The 26,852-nt window shown below is 39.1% G+C and overlaps 1 protein-coding gene across 1 annotated transcript in view; it reads right to left on the bottom strand.

The window, feature by feature from the left end:
* Positions 1-2,612: 2,612 nt before the first annotated feature.
* The window catches only part of LOC137636060 (uncharacterized), a 30,735-nt gene continuing 6,495 nt past the window's right edge, over positions 2,613-26,852 (bottom strand). The window contains exons 2-4 of the mRNA XM_068368488.1: positions 14,076-14,212; positions 7,315-7,451; positions 2,613-4,869 (exon numbers count right to left, since the gene is read on the bottom strand). Of these exons, the coding sequence (XP_068224589.1) occupies positions 2,613-4,181 (1,569 nt within the window). The 5' untranslated portion in view covers positions 4,182-4,869; positions 7,315-7,451; positions 14,076-14,212. The remainder of the gene's footprint in view (positions 4,870-7,314; positions 7,452-14,075; positions 14,213-26,852) is intronic.

The following is a 26,852-nucleotide window of genomic DNA, read 5'->3' on the forward strand; positions in this document are numbered from 1 at the left end:
TATATTGGGTATTTAACTGCGGTTACCAATTTCTGTTTTTTTTTCAATATTTGTAAAAATTACTACGTAGTAAGGAATTGCCGTATATTATTCATTTTTTTTTCATGTTTATGTGTTAGAAAGTGTGCCTTGATGGTTGGGCTAACACGTGCATGTCTTTTTTTTTATCTGAGATGCCGTATATTAGAATGTCGGGCATTTTACCGCGAGTGTCCCTTTTTCATTTTTTTTCATTTTTGTGCCAAGTCATTTTTCCGTAAGATATTGCGAAATAGTGTCGTAAAACTTTTGCTTTTTTAGTGTTGGAAAGTGTGTCTAGATGATCTGGCTACCCATGCGTGATTTTGTTTTTGTCAGATACGACGTAGTTATTGGTATATTGGGTATTTAACTGCGGTTACCAATTTCTGTTTTTTTTCAATATTTGTAAAAATTACTACGTAGTAAGGAATTGCCGTATATTATTCTTTTTTTTTTTTCATGTTTATGTGTTAGAAAGTGTGCCTTGATGGTTGGGCTAACACGTGCATGTCTTTTTTTTTATCTGAGATGCCGTATATTAGAATGTTGGGCATTTTTCCGCGAGTGCCCCTTTTTATTTGTCTTGCATTTTTTTGCTTAGTCATGTTACCGTAAGGAATTGGCAAGTAGTGTCGCAAAACTTATATTTTTATAGTGTTGGAAAGTGTTTCTAGATGATCTGGCTACCCATGCCTATTTTTTTTAGCCAGATATGGCGTATATATAAGTATGTGTTCGATTTTCCTGTGATTGCCATTTTTTCGTTTTTTCCCATTTCTTTCAAAATTACTACGTACTAAGGAACTATCACAGAGTAATATTTCATTTATATGTTTATTTGTCGGAAAATGTGCCTTGATGGTTTGCCTAGCACGGGGCTGAAATTTTTTTTTTCTGAAATGCCGTATATTAGAATGGCCATTTTTCCACGAGTGCCCCTTTTTATTTGTTTTGCATTTTTTTGCTTAGTCATGTTACCGTAAGGAATTGGCAAGTAGTGTCGCAAAACTTATAATTTTATAGTGTTGGAAAGTGTTTCTAGATGATCTGGCTACCCATGCCTATCTTCTTTTTTTAGCCAGATATGGCGTATATATAGGTATGTGTTCGATTTTCCTGTGATTGCCATTTTTTCGTTTTTTCCCATTTCTTTCAAAATTACTACGTACTAAGGAACTATCACAGAGTAATTATTCATTTAGATGTTTATTTGTTGGAAAATGTGCCTTGATGGTTTGCCTAGCACGTGGCTGAATTTTTTTTTTCTGAAATGCCGTATATTAGAATGTTAGCCATTTTTCCGCGAGTGCCCCTTTTTATTTGTTTTGCATTTTTTTGCTTAGTCATGTTACCGTAAGGAATTGGCAAGTAGTGTCGCAAAACTTATATTTTCATAGTGTTGGAAAGTGTTTCTAGATGATCTGGCTACCCATGCCTATCTTTTTTTTAGCCAGATATGGCGTATATATAGGTATGTGTTCGATTTTCCGGTGATTGCCATTTTTTCGTTTTTTCCCAATTCTTTCAAAATTACTACGTACTAAGGAACTATCACAGAGTAATGATTCCTCTAGATGTTTATTTGTCGTAAAATTTTGTTTACCTTTTTTTTTGATTGAATATCATCAATTTTTTTTAACTAAAATATTATATTGTTTTACATTTTTTTTTTTTCGATTTTATTTCCCTTCAAAAAAATTTTATTGGGTCAGAATTTTAATTTTATAATCGTAAAATAATCGTCAATTATCCAGAAACCCACCATACAATTTTTATGCATATCCAATAATAATTAATTAGTAAATAACACCTTGAAATTGACATACCCTTCCTACATTTCAAGTGGCAGATTAGGGAGTCTGAGTCAGTGTGGTTGGCGGCCATTTTGTGGACATATCCGAAGCGTAAGTTGCCCTATCTATATATATTCTTGTTCCCTATAGAATTTGTGATATTTTGGTATATTTTTACCTGCATAAATATCATATTATATATTAAATATATGTATTTTTTTACGAAATTTCTAAGTACTCAAAAAATTACCTTTAGATATGGCCCCTGATATAAATGTAATTTACAAAATAATGAAGATTTTTTTACATATTTCTATTTTAGGATAACATATGTTTATTCCCTAAAAAAATTAGCCACTTCCTATTTCATTTGGGTACCCCAAAAAATTCATGAAATTTGGACAAATTTTTTTGGCCAAAAAAAGTTACCCTTTTTTTCTCATTTCAGATCTTCACCTCCATGGGTCTGACTTCATCCAAAATACATCAAGATGTGTCCTAAACATTCAAGAATCAATTCCTAAAAGGATTTGTGTATATATGTATAAACTTTTTTTTTATGAGTTTTTATGTCAGGTCTTTTTTTTTTCTACTTAATTTTTTAAAATATTTATAATAAATAGTTTTTCTGCAGATGAGTAGTATTTATCTTTACAGTTGTTTTAAGCATTCATTGAAGTTTTTTTTGGCAAAAGAAAAAAGGAGGTTCCTGCAAAAACAGATTTTTCAAGAATTTTTTTTGGCGTCGGGGTCGTTCGCGTCTGAGTATACCCTTAAAGGGGTGTCCGAGGAGCGTACCTATCCAGGGTTAAAGTCCATAGACGGCGGAACTGCTCTAGGCTCATCAATATCTGAAGGATGATCCTCAGGCTGAGGGTCAGCAACGTCCTCATCCGAAAGTTCCTCATCTGATAACTGATGAGAAACAAGCAAAGGGGTAGGCAATGCTTGACACGCAGCGTCCGCCCGCACTGGTGCATAAGTGGCGGAGCAGGACGCAGCGTCCTGAAACTGCTGAACAGTTTGGGAACTGTCAACAACAACAACAGGTGCGTGAGGACGCACAGCGTCCACCCGAGACTGCTTAGACCGCCTGGGTTGTGCAGTCAAAACAACTCTAGGTTGCGGAGGTTGACGCACCGCGTCAAAACAAGTCAACTCTGATGGTTGGCGAACGTCCTGAACGTCACCAGGCGCATCAGTGAGTTGCTTAACGTCCACATGCGGCTGAAAGTCCACACGAGACCGCATCGGGTGTGGTACAACCCCAACTGGTTGACGTGAGCTGGCTACACCAACGTCAACAGGACGCACAACAGAACGCTTGGGTGGCTGACGGCCAGGATCTCCATGAGATAAACGGCTAGGTTCAACGGAAACCTTGTCTGCGTTATAATCTTCCATAAGGGACGCAAGCTTAGACTGCATGTCCTGCAGTATAACCCATTTAGGGTCTACGGTAACGGGTGCGGTAACAGACGGGGTTAGCGTATGAGACGGCACAACTTTGCCTTGCTTAGGCGGCGAGCAGTCATCCGATGACAGCAACGGGTCCGAACTGTCCCAATGACTACATCTGGGACGTTGGACCTGTCCTGAAGGGACCGACTTGCGTTTCAAAGGCCTAGAAACCTTGCTCCATGGTTTCTTGCGTGAAACGCCTTCGGAAGACGAGGTAAAAATGGGCTCTCTCGTCTTATGGTAGGGGCGATCTTGACGAGATACGCCTGATACCATAGAGGGAACGTCTGTTCGCTGATCAAGGCCTCTCGAACCCATAAGTCGTACGACATTGCTTCTCCCCTGGGCTTGGGAGCTTGCAAGAGGTCCCGGACTAGGTGAACGACAGGCACGAACAGACGAACCCTCGGTCGCAACACTGTTCACAACACTTTGCGCACTAATCACTTTCCCACTTTCCGCCGTGGCACTGTGGCACTTAGGGTCCTTCACGTCAGCCATGAGTTGATTACGGTCACTTGCTAACGCTTCAACTCTCTCCCCCAAGGCATGAATAGCACGTAACATGTCTTGCATAGACGGTTCCTGAGTGCTAGAAGGGGGGTTAGGAACAACCACTACAGGGGAAGGATTAGGTTCAGGGGCATGTGGAGAGGAAAAATCTACGGACCTAGATGAACTTCTCCTTACCCTATCTCTCTCTAGTCTGCGTGTATACTTATCATATTCGATAAAATCGAATTCCGAAAGGCCCACGCATTCCTCACACCGATCTCCCAATTGACAGGTTTTACCCCGACAATTGGAACAAACAGTATGAGGGTCGAGAGAAGCCTTTGGAAGACGCCTATTACAGTCCCTAGCATTACACTTTCGAAATCTAGGTACTTGAGAAGGGTCGGCCATTTTGAATTAGTCAAAGAAAATTCCAAAAACAAACCAAGTCATCAACAAATAATCCGATTCAATAAAGAGTTCAAGAGTTTATGTTGAGGAAAAACACCTGTACTGCGAAAGCTCAAACCAAAATAAAGTACTTCACCAAATATGATGGGAAAACTCCAGGTTCTACAGCGAGTATAAGTACGTCTTGTCGTCAACGTCGACAGAGAAGAATTGAAGGTTTTGTTTACATTCAAGAGTGGTATCTGGCCGACAGTTGGCGCTGGTGGGCACACCCGCAACCTGCATAGCGATCGCTCGCGAGTTTTTTAAGTATGTTGTCTGTCGAGCCGCAGAGTTGCAGCTATTATATATTCACCGGCTAAGTTTAATATTTAAAAATGTAATACAAACAGAAATCTGTTTTCCTTTACAATGCTAGGAAATAAATGTAAGAATCATTTCATATAAAAAAAAAGAGAGGAGTGGGGGGCGTACGGGTCTACTGGAAGCAAAAAGGGGGCGTCAGGTAAGATAGTTTGGGAGCCACTGGTCTAAATGAATATGATACTCACTATACACGGCAATGGGTGTAGAGGTTTTCTAGCCTTTGCATGGCAGCAGGTCCAATCCCAGATAGATGTGTGGTTGGGCGTCACGTAGGGGGTTGGACTTGCCAGGCTGCTGTTCTAGCGCTCATCTTCATATGATGCTGGAATTGAAAAAAAAACACCATTAGCCTTTATAAGGAAATAAATCGGAATTTCACTCTAAAGAAAACCACATATGAATATGCAACAGATCTCACTGAGAAAATAGCTTAAAGACATATCAGGCAAATTGTTTATGGTGTTGATTAACATAAAAAAAAAGGGGGAGGACTTTTCTTCTCTTAGCTCCGCCCAACCTGACGAGGGATTCAGCCGACTTTGGTTGGTACTGCACCACAAATGAAACTTCACATGCGAAATCCCCTACTGCTGCTACCTCAGCTGTCACCAAGGCGACTGGAGGAAGGAGCAAGGAAGGGCCTATCGGAACTGCGTCATAATAGCTTAACCCTCATTATTATTTCTAGCACAAACTTTTGCCTCTCTCACATCTAATCCTCCTATCATATATAGCTTTCTTCACTCCATCCATCCACCCATACCTTGGGCTCCCTCTTTTAAATCTCCCAGCAACTCGTGCATTCATCCCCTTCTTAGCAATGGCTATTTTCCATTCTCTACATGGCCAACCACCTTAATATATTCTCATCCACTAAAGCTGTTATTAATTTATTGTTATTATTATTACTAGCTAAGCTACAGCCCTAGTTAGAAAAGCAAGATGCTATAAGCCCAAGGGCTCCAACAGGGAAAAATAGCCCAGTGAGGAATGGAAACAAGAAAAAATTAAATATTTTAAACAGTAACATTAAAATAAATATTTCTTATATAAACTATATAAACTTTAACAAAACAAGAGGAAGAGAAATTACATAGAATAGTGTGCCCGAATGTATCCTCAATCAAGAGAACTCTAACTCAAGACAGTGGAAGACCATGGTAGAGAGGCTATGGCACTACCCAAGACTAGAGATCAGTGGTTTGATTTTGGAGTGTCCTCCTCCTAAAAGAGCTGCTTACCTAAGCTAAAGAGTCTCTTCTACTGTTACCAAGAGGAAAGTAGCCACTGACCAATTACAGTGCAGTAGTTAACCCCTTGTGTGAAGAATAATTGTTTGGTAATATGTTGTCAGGTGTATGAGAACAGAGGAGAATCTGTAAAGAATATGCCAAACTATTCGGTGTATGTGTGGGCAAAGAAAAGGTGAACAGTAACCAGAGAGAAGGATCCAATATAGTACTGTCTGGCCAGTCCAAGGACCCCCATAACTCTCTAGTGGTAGTGTCTCAACAGGTGACTGGTGCCCTGGCTAACCTACTACCTATAAAACAATAAAAGTGAAGATGTCATTATAAAAAGTTAAATGGCTTTCAGATGACCTGCTTCTGAAATAAATCTAAAAATACCGCTAGCAAAGTATGACACGTCTATGAATTTTGGCAAAGATGAACCTGTCATCTTCACCCCGAGCCTCAAATAGATAGAGTATCTATTTCCCTTGAAGAGGAGCATTCCATCAACAAATGCCTCACTGTCAAGGGTACCAAACAGTCGTTGCAATATGGCTGGTATTTGCAACAATATAGAATCACATAAATGTTTGACAAAGAATACCTAAAAGTTATTAGAAGATGGAAAAAATATGCAGGGAGGAAAATGAAATTAAATTTATGGAAAAACCTGACAAAGAGAAAAAACCTGAAAACTATAATTCCTACTAGCACCAGCCCCTTACTTAAATTCTATTAAAGATGTATTCTCAACTCTTTTTCTATAATATACAGTAGCTGAAGTAGTTTACTTTCAATTGACAAACAATTTTGAATATTTTGCAAAATTATCACACAAACAATAGGGGAAAAAAAGGGGAAATTTCTGTACTTTAAGAGTATTCAGTGGTGCTGTGAAGGGAGTAGAAATCTCTGGACATAGAATACATCAGGCTGTTCAAGGAGTTGAAGATAGACACTCTCAGAGACCATACAACAAGACTACGTTAATAATTTCAAATAAAGGCCTTTATATCAATGAAACCACAGATTTTACCGATTCTTTCCTCTAACCCAGTGTTTCCCAACCCTGGGGTAAATTACCCCAGTGGGGTAATGGACCCGTATTTTTGGGGTAATCAAGATGTTCGGAAACTGAGTTATTCACATTCCCATAATTATTGCCATAATTCATACACAAAATCTGCAATACTTATTTTATAGGAAAAACTCAATAATTTTAACATTGCTGTACAATAGCGGGCTACATGATCCATACAGCAATACAGTTCATCAGGTGGCTGCAAAAAAAACATCCAATGTTACCGGGTATACGTTCAATGGGGTAATTGATTAGATGGAAATAAAATTTTGGGGTAATCATTTAAAAAAGGTTGGGAAACACTGCGACCAACCCTTGAAGAATAATTCTTTTATACCCTGATGAGATATTTTGAACTTGAGATTGAGAAAGATATAGGGAGAAAGGGCCTGCTAGTCCTAAACCCTTCTTCCCAAGCCCACCCACACTGAAGGTCTAAATGAATGATACTCACTATACACGGTAATGGGTGGAGAAGTTTTCTAGCCTTTGCATGGCAGCAGGTCCAATCCCAGATAGATGTGTGGTTGGGCGTCACGTGGGCGGTTGGACTTGCCAGGCCGCTGTTCTAGCACTCCTCTTCATATGATGCTGGAATTGAAACAAAACACCATTAGCCTTAATAAAAAGAGGGAATAAATCGGCATTTCACTCTAAAGAAAACAATATATGAATATGCAACAGATCTCACTGTGAAAATAGCTTAAAGACGTATCAGACAAATCGTTTATGGCGTTGATTAACGGAGGTTACATAGAATACAAACCGATCTGGTCAATAATACATTTCTCTAAGAAGGGTAGGATTAAGCCCTTTAGAGGCCCAAAGCACTTGATATTTTGAAGCTTCATATACATGTGTAATTCAAAATATTCACATAACGAGCAACACAATTTTAGTAATTAAAATCAAACGAAGCTATCAGTAACAAAGAACTTTTTTTTTTTCATTTTTTATGCTTTCACTTTTGAAAAGTTTCCCCCTGCTTTTTATAACCGCGAAGTCTTTTAACCCTTTTACCCCTAATGGATGTACTGGTACGTTTCACAAAACTCATCCCTTTACCCCCATGGACGTACAGTACTGGTACGTCCTTGAAAAACTGCTATTTACATTTTTTTTTTTTTTGGCATATTTTTGATAATTTTTTAAGAAACTTCAGGCATTTTCCAAGAGAATGAGACCAACCTGACCTCTCTAAGAAGAAAATTAAGGTTGTTAGAGCAATTTAAAAAAAATATACTGAAAAATGTGCTTGAAAAAAAATAACCCCTTGGGGTTAAGGGTTGGAAAGTTCCAAATAGCCTGGAGGTAAAAGGGTTAACAGATCCTCAAAACTGATCCAACGGAACACATCTGCTTTTATATTTAAGAGATAAAGCATCCAGTTGTTCTAATGGGATTTTAATGCTTCAAATGAGAAAATGAGCTTTCAGCTGAAAAATTTGTGACCATTGATGTTAAAAGTATGCGAAAGTCAATGTCTACATTTGGAAAAGCACACTCAGTATTATCTTCTAGCTAACAGCTGTGTTCGAAGGAATGAGAAGCAGGAACGCATAGGGGCACTCGAAGTTGATAGGATGTGTAACGGCTCCTTATTTATCCTTCCCCTTAGTGGATTAGACTGGGTATTCAACAAAAAATTTTCATCTAAAATCAGAATGTAGTAAAAGGACAGAAAATTCGTATATTCTATATTCAACGAAAGGTTATAGATATTTTCAAATGCAAATTATCTTTCATAATTAGGATTGAGGTTTTTAGCGGAATGTTATTTTTGGCATTTAAACTATTGATTTGGAAATTAGCTTGTCAGGAACTATTCCAAGAGTTGACGACTATACAAAACAAGATCGCAAGGAGAAATTTCTTCCTTGAACTTCAAATTTTCCCCTTATTTGCATCATTTTGCTTATCTAAATTTCATTACCTTATTAGTAGATTACTTCAAACCCGACTTTACCTAAAACGCGATGGAAAAAATCTTATTCAGTTTAGTTTACCTATCAGTAATAATGTCCAAATTAAACTTTAATTTCTCAACAAAGGCTTCCTTTGATACTTTATAGCTTAATTCAAAGTGCTAACAATATGGCTGCAATTTTTCCTGGCATGAAAATCAGAATGTCACTTGATGGTAGGAGACGAGACGTCCGGGTACTAAAACGTCCACATTCGTTAAATCAAGGGAATTATCACTTAACCCTTTTACCCCCAATGGACGTACTGTACTGGTACGTTTCACAAAACTCATCCCTTTACCCCCTTGGACGTACTATTACGTCCTTGCAAGAAACTGCTATTTACATTTTTTTTTTGCATATTTTGGATAACTTTATGAGAAACTTCAGGCATTTTCCAAATTAATGAGACCAACCTGACCTCGCTATGACAAAAATTAAGTCTGTTAGAGCAATTTAAAAAAAAATATACTGCACAATGTGCTTGAAAAAAAAAAATAACCCCTGGGGGTTAAGGGTTGGAAAGTTCCAAATAGGGTTAAGGCACAAAACTACACAGCATGGCCATAATAAGGCACAATACTACACAGTATGGCCTACTTAATGCACAGTATTGCACATTATAGCCACCATACGAGACAATACTGCACACACTGGCCATCATATGTAGGGTGACCATTCATTTGAGATGTGGAAGGGGGACCAGTATAACTAACAAGTAAATATATGCTACCATAATCCTAATATAAATTGATATATAAATACACAGATGTAACTCTATCAAGACACTTACCCCAATTTAGGGGGTAACTTTACATAGAAAAAAAGGAGGGACTTTTCTTCTCTTAGCTCCACCAAACCTGACAAGGGATTCAGCTGAGTTTGGCTGGTACTGCTAGGGTGCCACAGCCCACCCTCCCACATTATCCCCCACAAATGAAACTTCACATGCGACATCCCCTACTGCTGCTACCTCAGTTGTCACCAAGGCGACCGGAGGAAGAAGCAAGGCAGGGCCTATCGGAACTGCGTCATAATAGCTTAACCCTCATTATTATTTCTAGCAGACACTTTTGCCTCTCTCATATCTAATCCTCCTATCATAGATAGCTTTCTTCACTCCATCCATCCACCCATACCTTGGGCTCCCTCTTTTAAATCTCCCATCAACTCGTGCATTCATCCCCTTCTTAGCAATGGCTATTTTCCATTCTCTACATGGCCAACCACCTTAATACATTCTTATACACTAAAGATGTTATTCAATTCTTATTACTATTATTGAGCTAAGCTACAATCCTAGTTAGAAAAGCAAGGGCTCCAACAGGAAAAAATAGCCCAGTGAGGAATGGAAACAAGAAAAAATTAAATATTTTAAACAGTAACATTAAAATAAATATTTCTTATGTTAACTATAAAAAATTTAAAAAAACAAGAGGAAGAGAAATTACATAAAATAGTGTGCCCGAGTGTATCCTCAATCAAGAGAACTCGAACTCAAGACAGTGGAAGACCATGGTACAGAGGTTATGGCACTACCCAAGAATCTGTAAAGAATATGCCGGACTATTCGGTGCATGTGTGGGCAAAGAAATGGTGAACAGTAACCAGAGAGAACGATCCAATATACAGTACAGTGATACCTCGGTACTCGACCATAATCCGTTCGAGATCCGTGTTCGACCTCCGATTTGTTCGAGTACCGAATTTTTTTTCCCCATAAGAAATAATGGTATATATTCTATTCCGTTCCCAAGCACTCGAACAGGCCCAAAATATTAATAAAACGTGTACCTAAACAACAATAATTATCTAAATGTGTATGAAATTGGTCAGAAAATCCTATAAAACAATTTTAAACCATTTACTGTACTAAAATAAAACAATTTTAAACCATTTTCTGTACTGTAGTGAACATACCTTTGAGCAGCGGTTCGATGGCATACAGGGATGGATGTGGAGAGGATGGAAGGGGGAGGTTACTGCTTGGAAGGAGAGTCCCCTTCCATGATGTGGCGGGGTAGTTCTCCTTCAGGAGTTGTTTCTCTCTCCAATGAAAGGGTGGGCAGATCTATTTCAGGGGTTTCTTCTCTTCTTTGTCTCTTCTTTGGAGGAGAAACAGGCTTTGATGTAGCAGCTTTCTTTTCTTTTGTGAAAAACTGGTCTATTGTTAATTGTTTCTTCCTCCTCTGCAGTATTCTTCGAAAATGATGAATACCTGTTCTATTACGAATACCTGTTCTATTACGAAACTTTTCAAACCAACCCCTGCTCGCTTTAAATGTAAATGAATCACTTTCACTGGTACTCGGACTTTTCTTCACTAATTCTTCATAGATATGCAACGCTTTTTCACAAATGAACGCTTCACTAACACTTTCCCCGGCCAACTGTTTTTCTTTAATAAATATTAAAAGCAACTTTTCCATCTCCTCAATCACTTGTGGCCTTTGCTTAGTTACCGCCGTAACTCCCGTTGCAACATTCGCCTTCTTAATCATTTCTTTATGCTTTAAAAACGTAGAAATGGTCGACTTCGCCATTCCGTATTCTACCGCTAAATCGGACACTCGTACACCATTCTCATATTTCGCTATAATTTCCTTCTTCAACTCGATCGTTGTTCGCACTGTTTTCCTCTTCTCCTTCCCCTTAACACTCATTACTTTCTTGGGACTCATTATGAAAGCTAAAAAAGCAATTAAAAGCACTGAAAATCACTAAATCACAACGAATGCTGATCGCGCGTTGTCTGAGTGACGCTCTCGAGAGAACTGATGCTTCCCGAACAAGCGAGAGTGGCCGAGATGGCGCGATCATCACAAAGCCCATGCGGTCGTCACGTGTTCGGCTGGTCGAGTACCGAATTTTTGGTCGAGCACCGCAGCAAAAATTTCTCGAAAATTTTGGTCGAACTCCGAATTGTTCGAGTATAGAGTCGTTCGACTACCGAGGTATCACTGTAGTACTGTCTGGCCAGTCCAAGGACCCCCATAACTCTCTGGCGGTAGTGTCTCAACAGGTGACAGGTGCCCTGGCTAACCTTCTACCTATAAAATAATAAAAGTGAAGATGTCATTATAAAAAGTTAAATGGCTTTCAGATGACCTGCTTCTGAAATAAATCTGAAAATACCGCTAGCAAAGTATGACACGTCTATGAATTTTGGCAAAGATGAACCTGTCATCTTTATCCTGAGCCTCAAATAGATAATGCATATGTTTCCTTTGAAGAGGGGGGGCATTCCATCAACAAATGCCTCACTGTCAAGGGTACCAAATGGTCATTTCAATATGGCTGGTATTTGCAAGAATATAGGATTACTTAACCCTTTTACCCCCAAAAGGACGTACTGGTACGTTTCACAAAACCCATCCCTTTACCCCCTTGGACGTACCGGTACGTCCTTACAAAAAAATGCTATAAATTTTTTTTTCCATATTTTTGATAATTTTTTTAAAAAATTATGGCATTTTCCAAGAGAATGAGACCAACCTGACCTCTCTATGACAAAAATTAAGGCTGTTAGAGCAATTCAAAAAAAATATACTGCAAAATGTGCTGGGAAAAAAATAACCCCCTGGGGGTTAAAGGTTTGAAATTTCCAAAGAGACTGGAGGTAAAAGGGTTAAAATGTTTGACAAAGAATACCTAAAAGTTATAAGATGGAGCAAATATGCAGGGAGGAAAATAGAATTAAATTTATGGAAAAAATCTGACAAAGAGAAAAAAACAGAAAACTGTAAATTTCTACTACCACCAGGACCTTATTTGGAACACCTTACTTAAATTCTATTAAATATGTATTTTCAACCTTTTTTTCTATAATATACAGTAGCTGAAGTAGTTTACTTTCAATTGACAAACAATTTTGAATATTTTGCAAAATTATCACACAAACAATAGAGGGAAAAAAAAGGGATTTTGACGAAGGAAAAATCTATTTCTGGGCGAGAGACCCGTGTCGCCCAGTGAAATGCTCCTCAAGCACCATTTCTAAGGTATATAACTGCTATATATTACCAGAGAAAAAATTGCATGGGAATGCCAGGTTGAACCCAGCTCGCTCACCTGTATAAGGTGTCGATATAATACTGGGGCGCGATAAATTACAACCAGAGGCCTCGCACCATTTAGATATCTCCTGTCAAAATCCCCGAACAGCGAGGTGCCGTTCAACCTCGTACTGCTACTAGTCAACCCACGCCAGTGATGACACTCCTTTATTAGCACACAGTTTAATAACCGTTTTTTGTCTGGTGTGTGTATTTCGCTGGTTTTTCTCTGGTTTTACCTCAAGATGTCCGACTCCACTGTCACTACATCTAAGTTAAGAACCAGATCTATGAGTTTTGAGATTTTGGAGGGGGCCTTGCCCTTTTTTGTTTATATTATTCAGCTTATTATTCACGACCTTGCTGAATGGAAATTTCTGGACTTTAAGAGTATTCAATGGTGCTGTGAAGGGAGTAGAAATCTATCAGGCTGTTCAAGGAGTTGAGGATAGACACTCAGACAACATTGATAATTCCAAATAAAGGCCTTTATATCAATGAAACCACAGATTTTACTAATTCTTTCCTCTAACCCTTGAAGAATAATTCTTTCATACCCTGATGAGATATTTTTAACTTGAGATCGAGAAAGACATAGGGAGAATGGGGCATGCTAGTCCTAAACCCTTCTTCCCAAGCCCACCCACAGTGAAGGTCTAAATCAGTGGTTCCCAAACTATCTTACCTGACGCCCCCTTTTTGCTTCCAGTAGACCCGTACGCCCCAACTCCTCTCTTTTTTTTTATATGAAATGATTCTTACATTTATTACTTAGCATTGCACAGGAAAACAGATTTCTGTTTGTATTACATTTTAATAATAAAACCACTCAAACAAATAATAGTACATTCCAGTAACTAAAAACGAAACATTTGGTTCAAAGTGAGCGAAAAAAAGTTTGAACATTAGCAAATTGGTAAAACTGAGTTGCAATTTTAAGAATAGATAATTTGAAAACATGGCATATAATATTTGGAAATACTTATGAGACTATGGCATAATTTCGGGTCAAATTTAGTGAGATGGATGCATGTATGTAATGACAGATATTTGTTCTTTTAATGATTTCATTATTCTATTAAACAAGTAATTTCGAGCAGATGACTTCACGCCCCCCTTTTATCATCCTCACACCCCCCTAGTGGGGTGCGCCCCCCAGTTTGGGAACCACTGGTCTAAATGAATATGATACTCACCATACACGGTAATGGGTGGAGAAGTTTTCTAGCCTTTGCATGGCAGCAGGTCCAATCCCAGATAGATGTGTGGTTGGGCGTCACGTGAGGGGTTGGACTTGCCAAGCCGCTGTTCTAGCGCTCATCTTCATACGATGCTGGAATTGAAACAAAAAACCATTAGCCTTAATAAAAAGAGGGAATAAATCGGCATTTCACTCTAAAGAAAACAATATATGAATATGCAACAGATCTCACTGTGAAAATAGCTTAACCCTTTTACCCCCAAAGGACGTACTGGTACGTTTCACAAAACCCATCCCTTTACCCCCATGGACGTACCGGTACGTCCTTGCTAAAAAAATGCTATAAAAATTATTTTTTTCATATTTATGATAATTTTTTGAGAAACTTCAGGCATTTTCCAAGAGAATGAGACCAACCTGACCTCTCTAAGACAAAAATTAAGGCTGTTAGAGCAATTTAAAAAAAAATATATACTGCAAAATGTGCTTGAAAAAAATAACCCCTGGGGGTTAAGGGTTGGAAAGTTCCAAATAGCCTGGAGGTAAAAGGGTTAACAGATACTCAAAACTGATCCAACGTAACACATCTGCTTTTATATTCAAAAGAGATAAAGCATCCAGTTGTTCTGATGGGATTTTTAATGCTTCAAATGAGAAAATGAGCTTTCAGCTGAAAAGTAAGTGACCACTGATGTTAAAAATATACGAAAGCCAATGTCTACATTTGGAAAAGCACACTCAGTATTATCTTCTAGCTAACAGCTGTGTTCGAAGGAATGAGAAGCAGGAACGCATAGGGGCACTCGAAGGTGATAGGATGTGTAACAGCTCGTTATTTATCCTTCCCCTTTGTGGATTAGACCGGGTAAGGTCTGTTTGGGGTGCAGATATCTATGGTTATCTTAGGATACGTCCCTGATTATACACGATATCTTCGGATAGTCGTTTCCGGGGGGGTGCCAGAAGGAACTTCCATCCGGACGACAGGGCTCGAGCCCAAAAATAAATTTTCTCTACGTCAAAATCCCTTTGATAAAGTTCAGCATGACGGAATCTTGTTTCTACATTTTTGGTTTAACTGAATTTATAGCGCACATATGAATGAAACAGCTGAAGCTCAGCTGAGAAACTACTGTTGAAATCCTCTGCATAAGCATCAATATGCTTTTGATATCACTGAGAATGCTAGATGAAGTGACATTATGTGGTAGTAGTACATCAATTAGAAAAGTTTGGTTATATGTCTTTATATCTCTCTTTTTAACCCTTTTACCCCCGGGGTATTTGGAGATTTCCAACCCTTAACACTCAGGGGGTTATTTTTTTCCCAGCACATTTTGCAGTATATTTTTTTCAAATTGCTCTAACAGCCTTAATTTTTGTTGTCACAGAGGTCAGGTTGGTCTCATTCTCTTGGAAAATGCCTGAATTTTTAAAAAAAAATTATCAAAAAATATGAAAAACAAATTTTTATAGCATTTTTTTGCAAGGACGTACCAGTACGTCCATGGGGGTAAAGGGATGGCTTTTGTGAAACGTACCAGTACGTCCTTTGGGGGTAAAAGGGTTATCCCAAGTTTCAAATATGCTGTGGCCTAATAGGCAACGTCTCTGCCTGGTGTTTTCCCATCGGGGGATCGAGTCCCGCTCAGACTCGTTAGTGCCATTAGTGTCTGCAACCTTACCATCCTTGTGAGCTAAGATTGGGGGGTTTGGGGGAGCCTATAGGTCAATCTGGGTTTGGGTGAGCCTAAAGGTCAATCTGCTGAGTCATCAGCAGCCACTGCCTGGCCTTCCCTGGTCCTAGCTTGGGTGGAGAGGAGGCTTGGGCGCTGATCATATACGGTCAGTCTCTAGGGCATCATCTGATTGCTGGGGCAATGTCACTGTCCCTTGCCTCTGCCATTCATGAGCCACCTTTAAACCTTTAACCCTTTTACCCCCAAAGGACGTACTGGTACGTTTCACAAAAGCCATCCCTTTACCCCCATGGACGTACCGGTACGTCCTTGCAAAAAAATACTATAAAAAAAATTTTTTTATATTTTTGATAAATTTTTGAGAAAATTCAGGCATTTTCCAAGAGAATGAGACCAACCTGACCTCTCTATGACAAAAATTAAGGATGTTAGAGCAATTTAAAAAAAAAAATACTGCAAAATGTGCTAGGAAAAAAATAACCCCCTGGGGGTTAAGGATTGGAAATTTCCAAATACCCTAGGGGTAAAAGGGTTAAACTGTGTAATATGTGGTTATATGTCTCTGGCATTCAAATATACATCAGGCGCATCTCCGTAATTCTGTACCTTCTTTTTTATGAGTGTGCCAGTTTTAGCTGCCTTGTAAGCAACACCTGGTGGCCTTTCCATAGCAGTTGCTTCATAACATTCAAATTCATCAAGTGAAATGCACAGCTGGGTCCCTAGTGGAATGATCTTCCTAATCGGGTGGCTGAATCAGTAGAACTTCAAAAGTTCAAAGTTGGAGCAAATGCTTTTTTGTTGACCAAGCGGACATGAGTCTTTTTATAGTTTATTTATGACATATTTGTTTTTGATGTTGTTAATAGTTTATATATGACATGTCTGTTTTGACGTTGTTACTTATTTTAGAATGATTTATTGTTAATTTGTTCTCTTCATTTATTTATTTCCTTATTTCCTTTCCTCACTGGGCTATTTTTCCCTGTTGGAGCCCCTGAGCATCTTGCTTTTCCAACTAGGGTTGTAGCTTGGATAGTAATAATAATAATAATACATACATACAAATAAGCACATGTTTTCAAGTTCACATTTTCATTTTGCAGAGATTTACTTATCCATAATCTGAAAATTCTTCATTCCAGAACTTTAACATGAAAACCAATTATCTGCTAAGTTATTTGCTTCTCTTCTTGCATCTTCAAAAAGATACCCGAAATCATTAGCTAGTGAAAAAAACGGCATAAGACTAAGCATACAGTCATACACGCTACACGCCAGAGGTTGAATTGAATTGAATGTAGGATTTAGGCATTAAGCCAAGCACTGGGGCATCAAAGGCCATTCAGCGCTATATAACGAAAATCATTCAATCATATCTGTATACTCACACCATTTAGTATCATTTTAACCTTTAATACAAATCGCAACACTTTCATACAATAAAATCTAGATGTGAAACAAATAGGGATCAAAAGGGTAAAATAAATAAATAAATTCATAAAATCAATTATAGCTCGTAATATAACCCAATACTTTGTATAAATTTTCTCAAGTTCAGAGTATTACAGTTTTCCCCCAGTATATCTCTTAAAGGTTTGTCCTGGAGTAAATGTGTCCTCCTCTGAAGATTAGAAACAGGACAATCGACTAAAATATGTTTAACATTCATTGTCACTAGACGGGTATTACAAAGAGGGGCCTGTCTCCCTTCCCCACTCTTCATTAAATAATTGTACGTTGCATGTGTATGGCCAATACGCAGCCTAGTTAAAATAATGGTATCCCTCCTACTTGTAGAATTACAAGATGACCATTTATCCACCAATGGGTGGATTTGTTTCAATTTTGAATTGGTGGTCAGTTCAGACCATCAAGCTTGCCACTTATTTTTACAGTAAAGATGAATCTCACTTTTAAGATCTTTGAAAGGACTACTCAAGGGGGATGGATTACTTAGCTCTGAAGCTTCCTTTGCTGCCTTATTGACTTGTTCATTTCCATCCACCCCAACATGGGCAGGGACCCAACAGAAGTGAACACTGATACTCTTCCTAGACTGCAGAAGTACTAACCAGTCCTGCACCTCTTGTACTAGATGATGGCCAGGCATAATTTGTTTTAATGAGAGTAAAACACTATTGGAATCCGTAAAAATTGTATAAAAACTATTTTGGTTGCCATTTTTAAAAATATGTTGGACTGCGAGAATTATTGCGTACAGCTCAGCAGTAAATATTGAACAAGAGGATGGGAGTTTCCTTCTAATAACAATATCCCCCACCACAGCTGCACTTCCAACTCCTGCAGCCGATTTAGAGCCATCTGTAAAAACATGTTTCCCATGATGTTGAGCAGCATGATTTAAAAACTCACTTTTCATTACCCTACTAGGTAAGGTATTTTTCCCTCCTGCCGTAAAACACTTTAACAGGTGGATTACACCAAGGAGGAGACTTGGGATATCCTACCTCTGCTATCTGTGCTGTTAACCTTCTCTAGCATCATTTTTCAGCTGTACTTGCAAAGGCTTAGGCACTCTAGATCTGTTAGGAGACCGATCTAAAGGCACCTAACATATTTACAGTTAGGATTGTTTCTCACAGCAAGGGACCTAGCTAAAAACCTCAAACTCAACTGCTCTCTACGAATGGAAAGGGGAGGTATGCCAGAATCAACATAGAGACTGTCAATGGGAGATGTTCTGTAAGCACCTGTGCAGATGCGAAGCCCAGCATTGTGAACAATATCAAGTTTTCCAAGTAAAGTCTTTGTAGCTGACCCATATATTTGGCATGCATAGTCTAACCTGCTCAGACACAAAGATGTATAAATTCTAAGCAAAGTTGTTCTATCAGCACCCCAATCAAAATGCGATATCACTTTCAGAATGTTCAGTGACTTCTTAACCCTGATAGATAGGTCATTTATATGGGGACCATATGTCACTTTCTTGTCGAAAATGACTCCAAGAAACTTGACATTATCCTCATATGGCAAAATGCAATCATTTAAGAAAAGGGTGGGGATCTCCTCCCTTTTACGGGTACGAGTAAAGCGAATGGCTTTGGTCTTCTGAGGAGAAAACATGAATCCACGAGAATTTGCCCATGCGGAAGCAGCATTTATTCCAATTTGAAGATTCTGGCACGCTTGTAGTGCAGATGATCCACTACAATAAATTGCAAAGTCATCGACAAATAGTGATCCTTGTATGCCAGGAGGTATGTGACTCATGAGACTATTAATAGCAACAGCAAACAAGGTCACACTCAATACACTACCTTGGGGGACACCTTCTTCTTGCATGTAGGATGAAGATAGTTCTGACCCTACTCTCACTTTAATTGAGCGGTTTGATAAAAATTCTTCAATAAAAGAGAACATATGTCCTCCGATACCCAACAAGGCCAATTGCTTTAAAATACCACCCCTCCAGGTGGTGTCATATGCCTTTTCGAGGTCAAAAAAGACACCCACCACCTGGTTTTGGTTAGAAAAGGCATTTGAAATTTCCCTTGATAACATCAGCAAAGGGTCTAGACTCTAGAGTACTTCGGTTCTTCCTAAAACCAAACTGCCTGTTAGATAAAAGATTTTTTGATTCTAGATACCACACAAGTCTGTTGTTGATCATTCTCTCAAATAGTTTGCATATGCAACTGGTCAAGGATATGGGCCTATTACTAGATGGCAGTTCTGGGTCTTTACCAGACTTGTGGCCTGGAATTACAATTGAAGTATGCCAGGAATCATGAGATGTATGGGAAGCCCATAGACCATTAAAGGTTTCTAATAAAAATTCCATGGTATCCACTGGAAGATGTGATATCATTTCATACCGGATGCCATCCTCACCTGGGGCAGTTAAAGAAGAGCTAGAGATAGCATTTTGCATCTCCTCCATAATAAAAGGCAGGTTAAAAGCTTCAGTATTTGAAGAAGCAGGAGGAACAACAGATGTTAATGCAATAATTTGTTGAAATGCTGGGGAATAGTTGTCAGCACTTGATACATGGGCAAAGTGCTTAGCAAGAACCTCTGCTACATCTTTGGGGTCAGATATATATCTATTATTTTCCCTTAATATTGGTAGAGGCTTAGGGATGAATTTACCTTGAAGTTTTCTAATCTTGTCCCATATTTCCTTTGAAGGAGTTTTGGTATTAATATTAGATATATATTTCTTCCAAGATGCTCTCTTTGCTTTTCTAAAAGTTCTTTTTTGTTTGGCACAGGCTCTGAGGTATGCTATTCTATCTGCTACATAGTTTGTTCTCAAGTATCTTCTGAAGCAAGTTCGGGTCACTTTTCTTGCGTTGGCACATTCTTTACTCCACCAAGGAACTACAGAGCGATGAGGTAAACCGCATGTTTTAGGTATAAACTTGCTAGCATTATCATCAATAATATTTTCAAGATGTTGATAGGCATGCACTGGAGATGTAAATTCATCATACTCTTTATCGGTGTGTGCAAATATGTTTAACATTCATTGTCACTAGACAGGTATTACAAAGAGGGGCCTGTCTCCCTTCCCCACTCTTCATTAAATAATTGTACGTTGCATGTGTATGGCCAATACGCAGCCTAGTTAAAATAATGGTATCCCTCCTACTTGTAGAATTACAAGATGACCATTTATCCACCAATGGGTGGATTTGTTTCAATTTTGTATTGGTGGTCAGTTCAGACCATCAAGCTTGCCACTTATTTTTACAGTAAAGATGAATCTCACTTTTAAGATCTTTGAAAGGACTACTCAAGGGGGATGGATTACTTAGCCCTGAAGCTTCCTTTGCTGCCTTATTGACTTGTTCATTTCCATCCACCCCAACATGGGCAGGAACCCAACAGAAGTGAACACTGATACTCTTCCTAGACTGCAGAAGTACTAACCAGTCCTGCACCTCTTGTACTAGATGATGGCCAGGCATAATTTCTTTTAATGAGAGTAAAACACTATTGGAATCCGTAAAAATTGTATAAAAACTATTTTGGTTGCCATTTTTAAAAATATGTTGGACTGCGAGAATTATTGCGTACAGCTCAGCAGTAAATATTGAACAAGAGGATGGGAGTTTCCTTCTAATAACAATATCCCCCACCACAGCTGCAATTCCAACTCCTGCAGCCGATTTAGAGCAATCTGTAAAAACATGTTTCCCATGATGTTGAGCAGCACAATTTAAAAACTCACTTTTCATTACCCTACTAGGTAAGGTATTTTTCCCTCCTGCCGTAAAACATACTTTAACAGGTGGATTACACCAAGGACACTTGGGATATCCTACCTCTGCTATCTGTGCTGTTAACAAGCCTACTTCTCTAGCATCATTTTTCAACTGTACTTCCAAAGGCTTAGGCACTCTAGATATGTTAGGAGCCCGATCTAAAGGCACCCTAACATATTTACAGTTAGGATTGTTTCTCACAGCAAGGGACCTAGCTAAAAACATCAAACTCAAATCCTCTCTGCGAATGGAAAGGGTAGGTATGCAGAATCAACATAGAGACTGTCAATGGGAGATGTTCTGTAAGCACCTGTGCAGATGCGAAGCCCAGCATTGTGAACAATATCAAGTTTTCCAAGTAAAGTCTTTGTAGCTGACCCATATATTTGGCATGCATAGTCTAACCTGCTCAGACACAAAGATGTATAAATTCTAAGCAAAGTTGTTCTATCAGCACCCCAATCAAAATGCGATATCACTTTCAGAATGTTCAGTGACTTCTTAACCCTGATAGATAGGTAATTTATATGGGGACCAAATGTCACTTTCTTGTCAAAAATGACTCTAAGAAACTTGACATTATCCTCATATGGCAAAATGCAATCATTTAAGAAAAGGGTGGGGATCTCTTCCCTTTTACGAGTACGAGTAAAGCGAATGGATTTGGTCTTCTGAGGAGAAAACATGAATCCACGAGAATTTGCCCATGCAGAAGCAGCATTTATTCCAATTTGAAGATTCTGGCATGCTTGTAGTGCAGATGATCCACTACAATAAATTGCAAAGTCATCGACAAATAGTGATCCTTGTATGCCAGGAGGTATGTGACTCATGAGACTATTAATAGCAACAGCAAACAAGGTCACACTCAATACACTACCTTGGGGGACACCTTCTTCTTGCATGTAGGATGAAGATAGTTCTGACCCTACTCTCACTTTAATTGAGCGGTTTGATAAAAATTCTTCAATAAAAGAGAACATATGTCCTCCGATACCCAACAAGGCCAATTGCTTTAAAATACCACCCCTCCAGGTGGTGTCATATGCCTTTTCGAGGTCAAAAAAAGACACCCACCACCTGGTTTTGGTTAGAAAAGGCATTTGAAATTTCCCTTGATAACATCAGCAAAGGGTCTAGAGTACTTCGGTTCTTCCTAAAACCAAACTGCCTGTTAGATAAAAGATTTTTTGATTCTAGATACCACACAAGTCTGTTGTTGATCATTCTCTCAAATAGTTTGCATATGCAACTGGTCAAGGATATGGGCCTATTACTAGATGGCAGTTCTGGGTCTTTACCAGACTTGTGGCCTGGAATTACAATTGAAGTATGCCAGGAATCATGAGATGTATGGGAAACCCATAGACCATTAAAGGTTTCTAATAAAAATTCCTTGGTATCCACTAGAAGATGTGATATCATTTCATACCGGATGCCATCCTCACCTGGGGCAGTTAAAGAAGAGCTAGAGATAGCATTTTGCATCTCCTCCATACTAAAAGGCAGGTTAAAAGCTTCAGTATTTGAAGAAGCAGGAGGAACAACAGATGTTGATGCTCTAATTTGTTGAAATGCTGGGGAATAGTTGTCAGCACTTGATACATGGGCAAAGTGCTTAGCAAGAACCTCTGCTACATCTTTGGGGTCAGATATATATCTATTATTTTCCCTTAATATTGGTAGAGGCTTAGGGACGAATTTACCTTGAAGTTTTCTAATCTTGTCCCATATTTCCTTTGAAGGAGTTTTGGTATTAATATTAGATATATATTTCTTTCAAGATGCTCTCTTTGCTTTTCTAAAAGTTCTTTTTTGTTTGGCACAGGCTCTGAGGTACGCTATTCTATCTGCTACATAGTTTGTTCTCAAGTATCTTCTGAAGCAAGTTCGGGTCACTTTTCTTACGTTGGCACATTCTTTACTCCACCAAGGAACTACAGAGCGATGAGGTAAACCGCATGTTTTAGGTATAAACTTGCTAGCATTATCGTCAATAATATTTTCAAGATGTTGATAGGCATGCACTGGAGATGTAAATTCATCATATTCTTTATCGGTGTGTGAACAGTTTTCATAAGCTGCCCAGTCTGCCTCGTCCATCTTCCATTTTGGTGGACACTGAGAAGGAAGATTATGGACATAATTTAACATTATTGGCCAATGGTCACTGCCATGTAGGTGTTCATTTACTGACCAAAGATAGTTCAATCGAATGGATGAGGAACAGATTGACAAATCAATGGCTGATGTAGAGTTGTGGAATACATCATACCTAGTTGGAGAACCATCATTCATTAGTATTACATCATTGTTGTCAATTAATTCTTCAACAAGATTACCCCATCTATCGCACACATTTCCACCCCATAAAGTATGCTTTGCATTAAAATCACCCATTAAAATAAAAGGGGCAGGAAGCTGATTGATCAAGTCTTGGAGGTCAGAAAGTCTAAGCCTTCTTGGATTACCAGCATGATCTAAGAGGAAAAGTTTTAAGGATGGTTCAATATATAGCGAGCATAAAGTAATTTTTTTCCCGATATGAGTTCTCACTGCACATGCCTGTAGGGGTTATTGAGTAGGATTGTTTCAAATTTTACAGATTTGTGAATAATAAAACCTGTACCACCTTGAGCTCTCTCAGCTTGCAAAGGAGGAGATCTACAAAAATGATAATTGAGTCCAGGATTAAATGGTTTGTCACAGATCTTGGTTTCCTGTAGACAAATTACCTTCGTGTCTGAGTCCCTGGTTAAAGTTTTTATTTGCTCAATGCTAGTACTTAGACCTCTGCAATTTCACTGGATGATAGACATTATCTTTTGTTATTATTTTTCTTCGTCTCATTTGTCTTTTGGGACTTTTCAGATGAAGCCACGTAAGGCCTGGAGATGAAAGGCTCTACTAGGCCACCACTCTTCTTTTCTTTCTTTCTAGGATCTTTATAAGAGTCAACCTTAGGATCCTGAGCAATAGGGCCCTTACCTGACTTAGATGAAGGTGAGGATGATGGGGACCTTTTCCTCTTTGGAAGATCTTGTTTTCCAACCTCCATCAAATCAGGTAGAGATTCTGCCTGAGACAATACATTTAAGCTGGTGGAAGCCACATTGGCTTCCTTGGAGGATTGTGCTAGAACTTCAACAGTTCGAGCACTTAACCCAGAAGGCTGGGCTATTACATCTAGGGGAGATGCTCCTATCGGTGACATTACTTTTGGTGTATTGGAAACCATATTGACCTCTTTGAAGGTTTGTGCTCTGGCTTTTATAGGCTGAGCACTTGACCCAGATGGCTGGGCTACTACCACTAAGGGAGATGCACCTGACGGGCCAGGTGCTACCACTGGTCCCCCTGTGGTAGTAAGGGGTAGTGGATTATAATCTTTTGGTGGAATCTTAACCGCGCGAGCAAAATTAAGTTGCCGATTGAGTAAATACTTTGCATAACCTACACTTATATGTTCAGCATTTGCTTTCAAGATTGCAGCTTCTTCTTTCTTGTATTCTCTACATCTTTTATCATTTGATTTATGATCTTTACAGTTTGCACAGGTTGTATCTCTGTTGCATTGGCCATGTTCTAACAAAGAACAGTTAATACAGATCTTCGTATTATTGCAGTACCGGGAAGGGTGACCGTACTTGAAACAATTAAAGCATTGTAAAGGCCTAGGTTTATATTCTCGAACATGTACTCTTTCATTCTCAATAATTATATGATCTGGTATAACAGGGGTTTCAAATGTTAAAACTACCATGCTTGTTTGAGGGATCTTACTTACTTTCCAAACATTAGCAGGGCACATGTCCAGAATTTCTGGTTCTGAAAATTCATATAGATCTTTATCAAAAACTACTCCTTTACCATAGCTGAAGCTCATATGTGGTTCAATATCCTTAATAGGATCAATTTCTGCAATCTTCATGCCACAAAGCATGTGAGCTTGAGTATCTGAGTTTGCATTAATCAAAACAGATTGCTTACCGTATCTGCTAATATCCTTACTTTTAATTAAACCAACTTTTTTTGTATAAATTTACTAATCTTATAATAGTTATAATTATCTATCTTCCCAGATGCAATTATCCATGTTGGGGGCTTGGGGGTTCTTTCTTCTGGAAGTCTATGCTCTATTTCTTTTTCCATCCATTCTTCTGGTTTATATACCTCTAGGTGTCTTGGTGCTTTATCACATAGAGCCCCAGAAATTAAACAATTGTCAATTTTTATACTCTCTAAATTTTTATTTGCTTCTAAAGCAATCTCAAAACTTGAAAATGATACCCAAGCTTCCCAAAAGCCTTTACTACCATTAAGCTCCAATAAAATTTCTTTGATTGCCCCAAATCTACAGAAGGCTTCATGAATTATGTCATAGCTACAACCAAATGGTATGTTTTTTAAGAGGAGAATTTTCAGATTTTTTGTTGGATCTGGTAATGAGCCAGAACCAGAGAGTAAAGTATTACTGTTATTACAAGAATCATTTTCCACCAGTGCCGATAAATTGTCTTTAACTACACTGGTCAGAGAAGTATTGTTGGAGGAATCCTTTTTATTGCCGAAGTGGTCAACAGAGCTTTCCTTACTTAAACAAGCAGAAGTCGTCAACGGTGTCTGGGGTTCGCCATTTGATCCAGGGGTACGTGGAACATTAAGTTTACTCATTAATTATTTTTTGGGGGAGGGAAGGGGTCATAATAACAATGAAAAAAAAACTAAAAAATATAGTTTAAGGGAGAGAAAATATTAAGAATGTCTGAAATTCCAAAGAAGACACCGTCAGCCTTTCCTGGAATTAATTTCTCCACCAATGACACCTGCGAAAGCTGCTTACCAAATGTCCACTCCCTACCCTACCACAAAGGGATGGTCCCACTATGATTAGAGTGGCTCAAGTGTATGCCAAACCCGCTTGATGGGACTGAGAGAATTTCAAGAATACAATCATCCCCACTCTAATCATAGTGGCAGGCAAACCGGACAGAATGCCGAGAGTCCTATCTCTATGAAATCGCCAACCCCTGGAATCCGAAGGCCAAATTTCCTACGAGATAGTTCCGCGTGCCAGTATGGGAATACTGACACTCCTAGGTGTCCAAACCTTTTCGGGCAGTTGGAAAGACCACCACAGCTCCCACAATTGATTTTGAAATAAAAACCGATCCTGGATACAATGTCCCCTCTAAAAAACCTGGACAGTGAAATGGGTAAGAGAGTTTTGACAGCAAGGTTGGAGACAGCTGATAATTATGAAGGAGGAATAAGCAATAAGAAGTAATAGAAAAAGAATGAGAGAAATTTAGAGTCAAACTGAGAAAAGAAATTCCCCAGTTCGAGAGCCCTCTTGCCCGTCACAAGCCTTCAGCACAGGAATGATATGCCGTGCTGAAGCCCGATGACTTCATCAAGGCATTCTCTCGTTAAGAGGGAACCTCTGGACGAGAAGACCTCTCGGGAAGAGGAGGAACCTCCTCCATTGGTGCGATGGGGGAGTATTCCTGCTCGTCTGACTCTCCTGAGGAGGGGTAATCCTCCTCCGCAGGGGAGGGTGAGAAGGTCTGAGGGGGAGTAGGAGCCTTGCGTAAGGATCTGCGCGGGGACAGAATAGGCCTCGGAGGAGGAACCACAGGAGAGACTCCTCTCCTCCTCTTCAGGGGGGAGGAAGCTGCCGCTCGTTCGCAACCAGAATCAGAGAGGGCTGGCTTAACCGCCTGCACAAGAGCTCCGAGTAGGGTGCCGAACCAGGGCTGCTGTCTGACAGCCGCGCTGTCGGACACTCCCTCTGGAGGGAAGGGGATCGAGGGATCCCTAAGAGGAGTCGACAAACGA

The sequence above is a fragment of the Palaemon carinicauda genome, unplaced genomic scaffold, assembly GCF_036898095.1.
Source record: "Palaemon carinicauda isolate YSFRI2023 unplaced genomic scaffold, ASM3689809v2 scaffold220, whole genome shotgun sequence".
NCBI classification, from domain to species: Eukaryota; Metazoa; Arthropoda; class Malacostraca; order Decapoda; family Palaemonidae; genus Palaemon; species Palaemon carinicauda.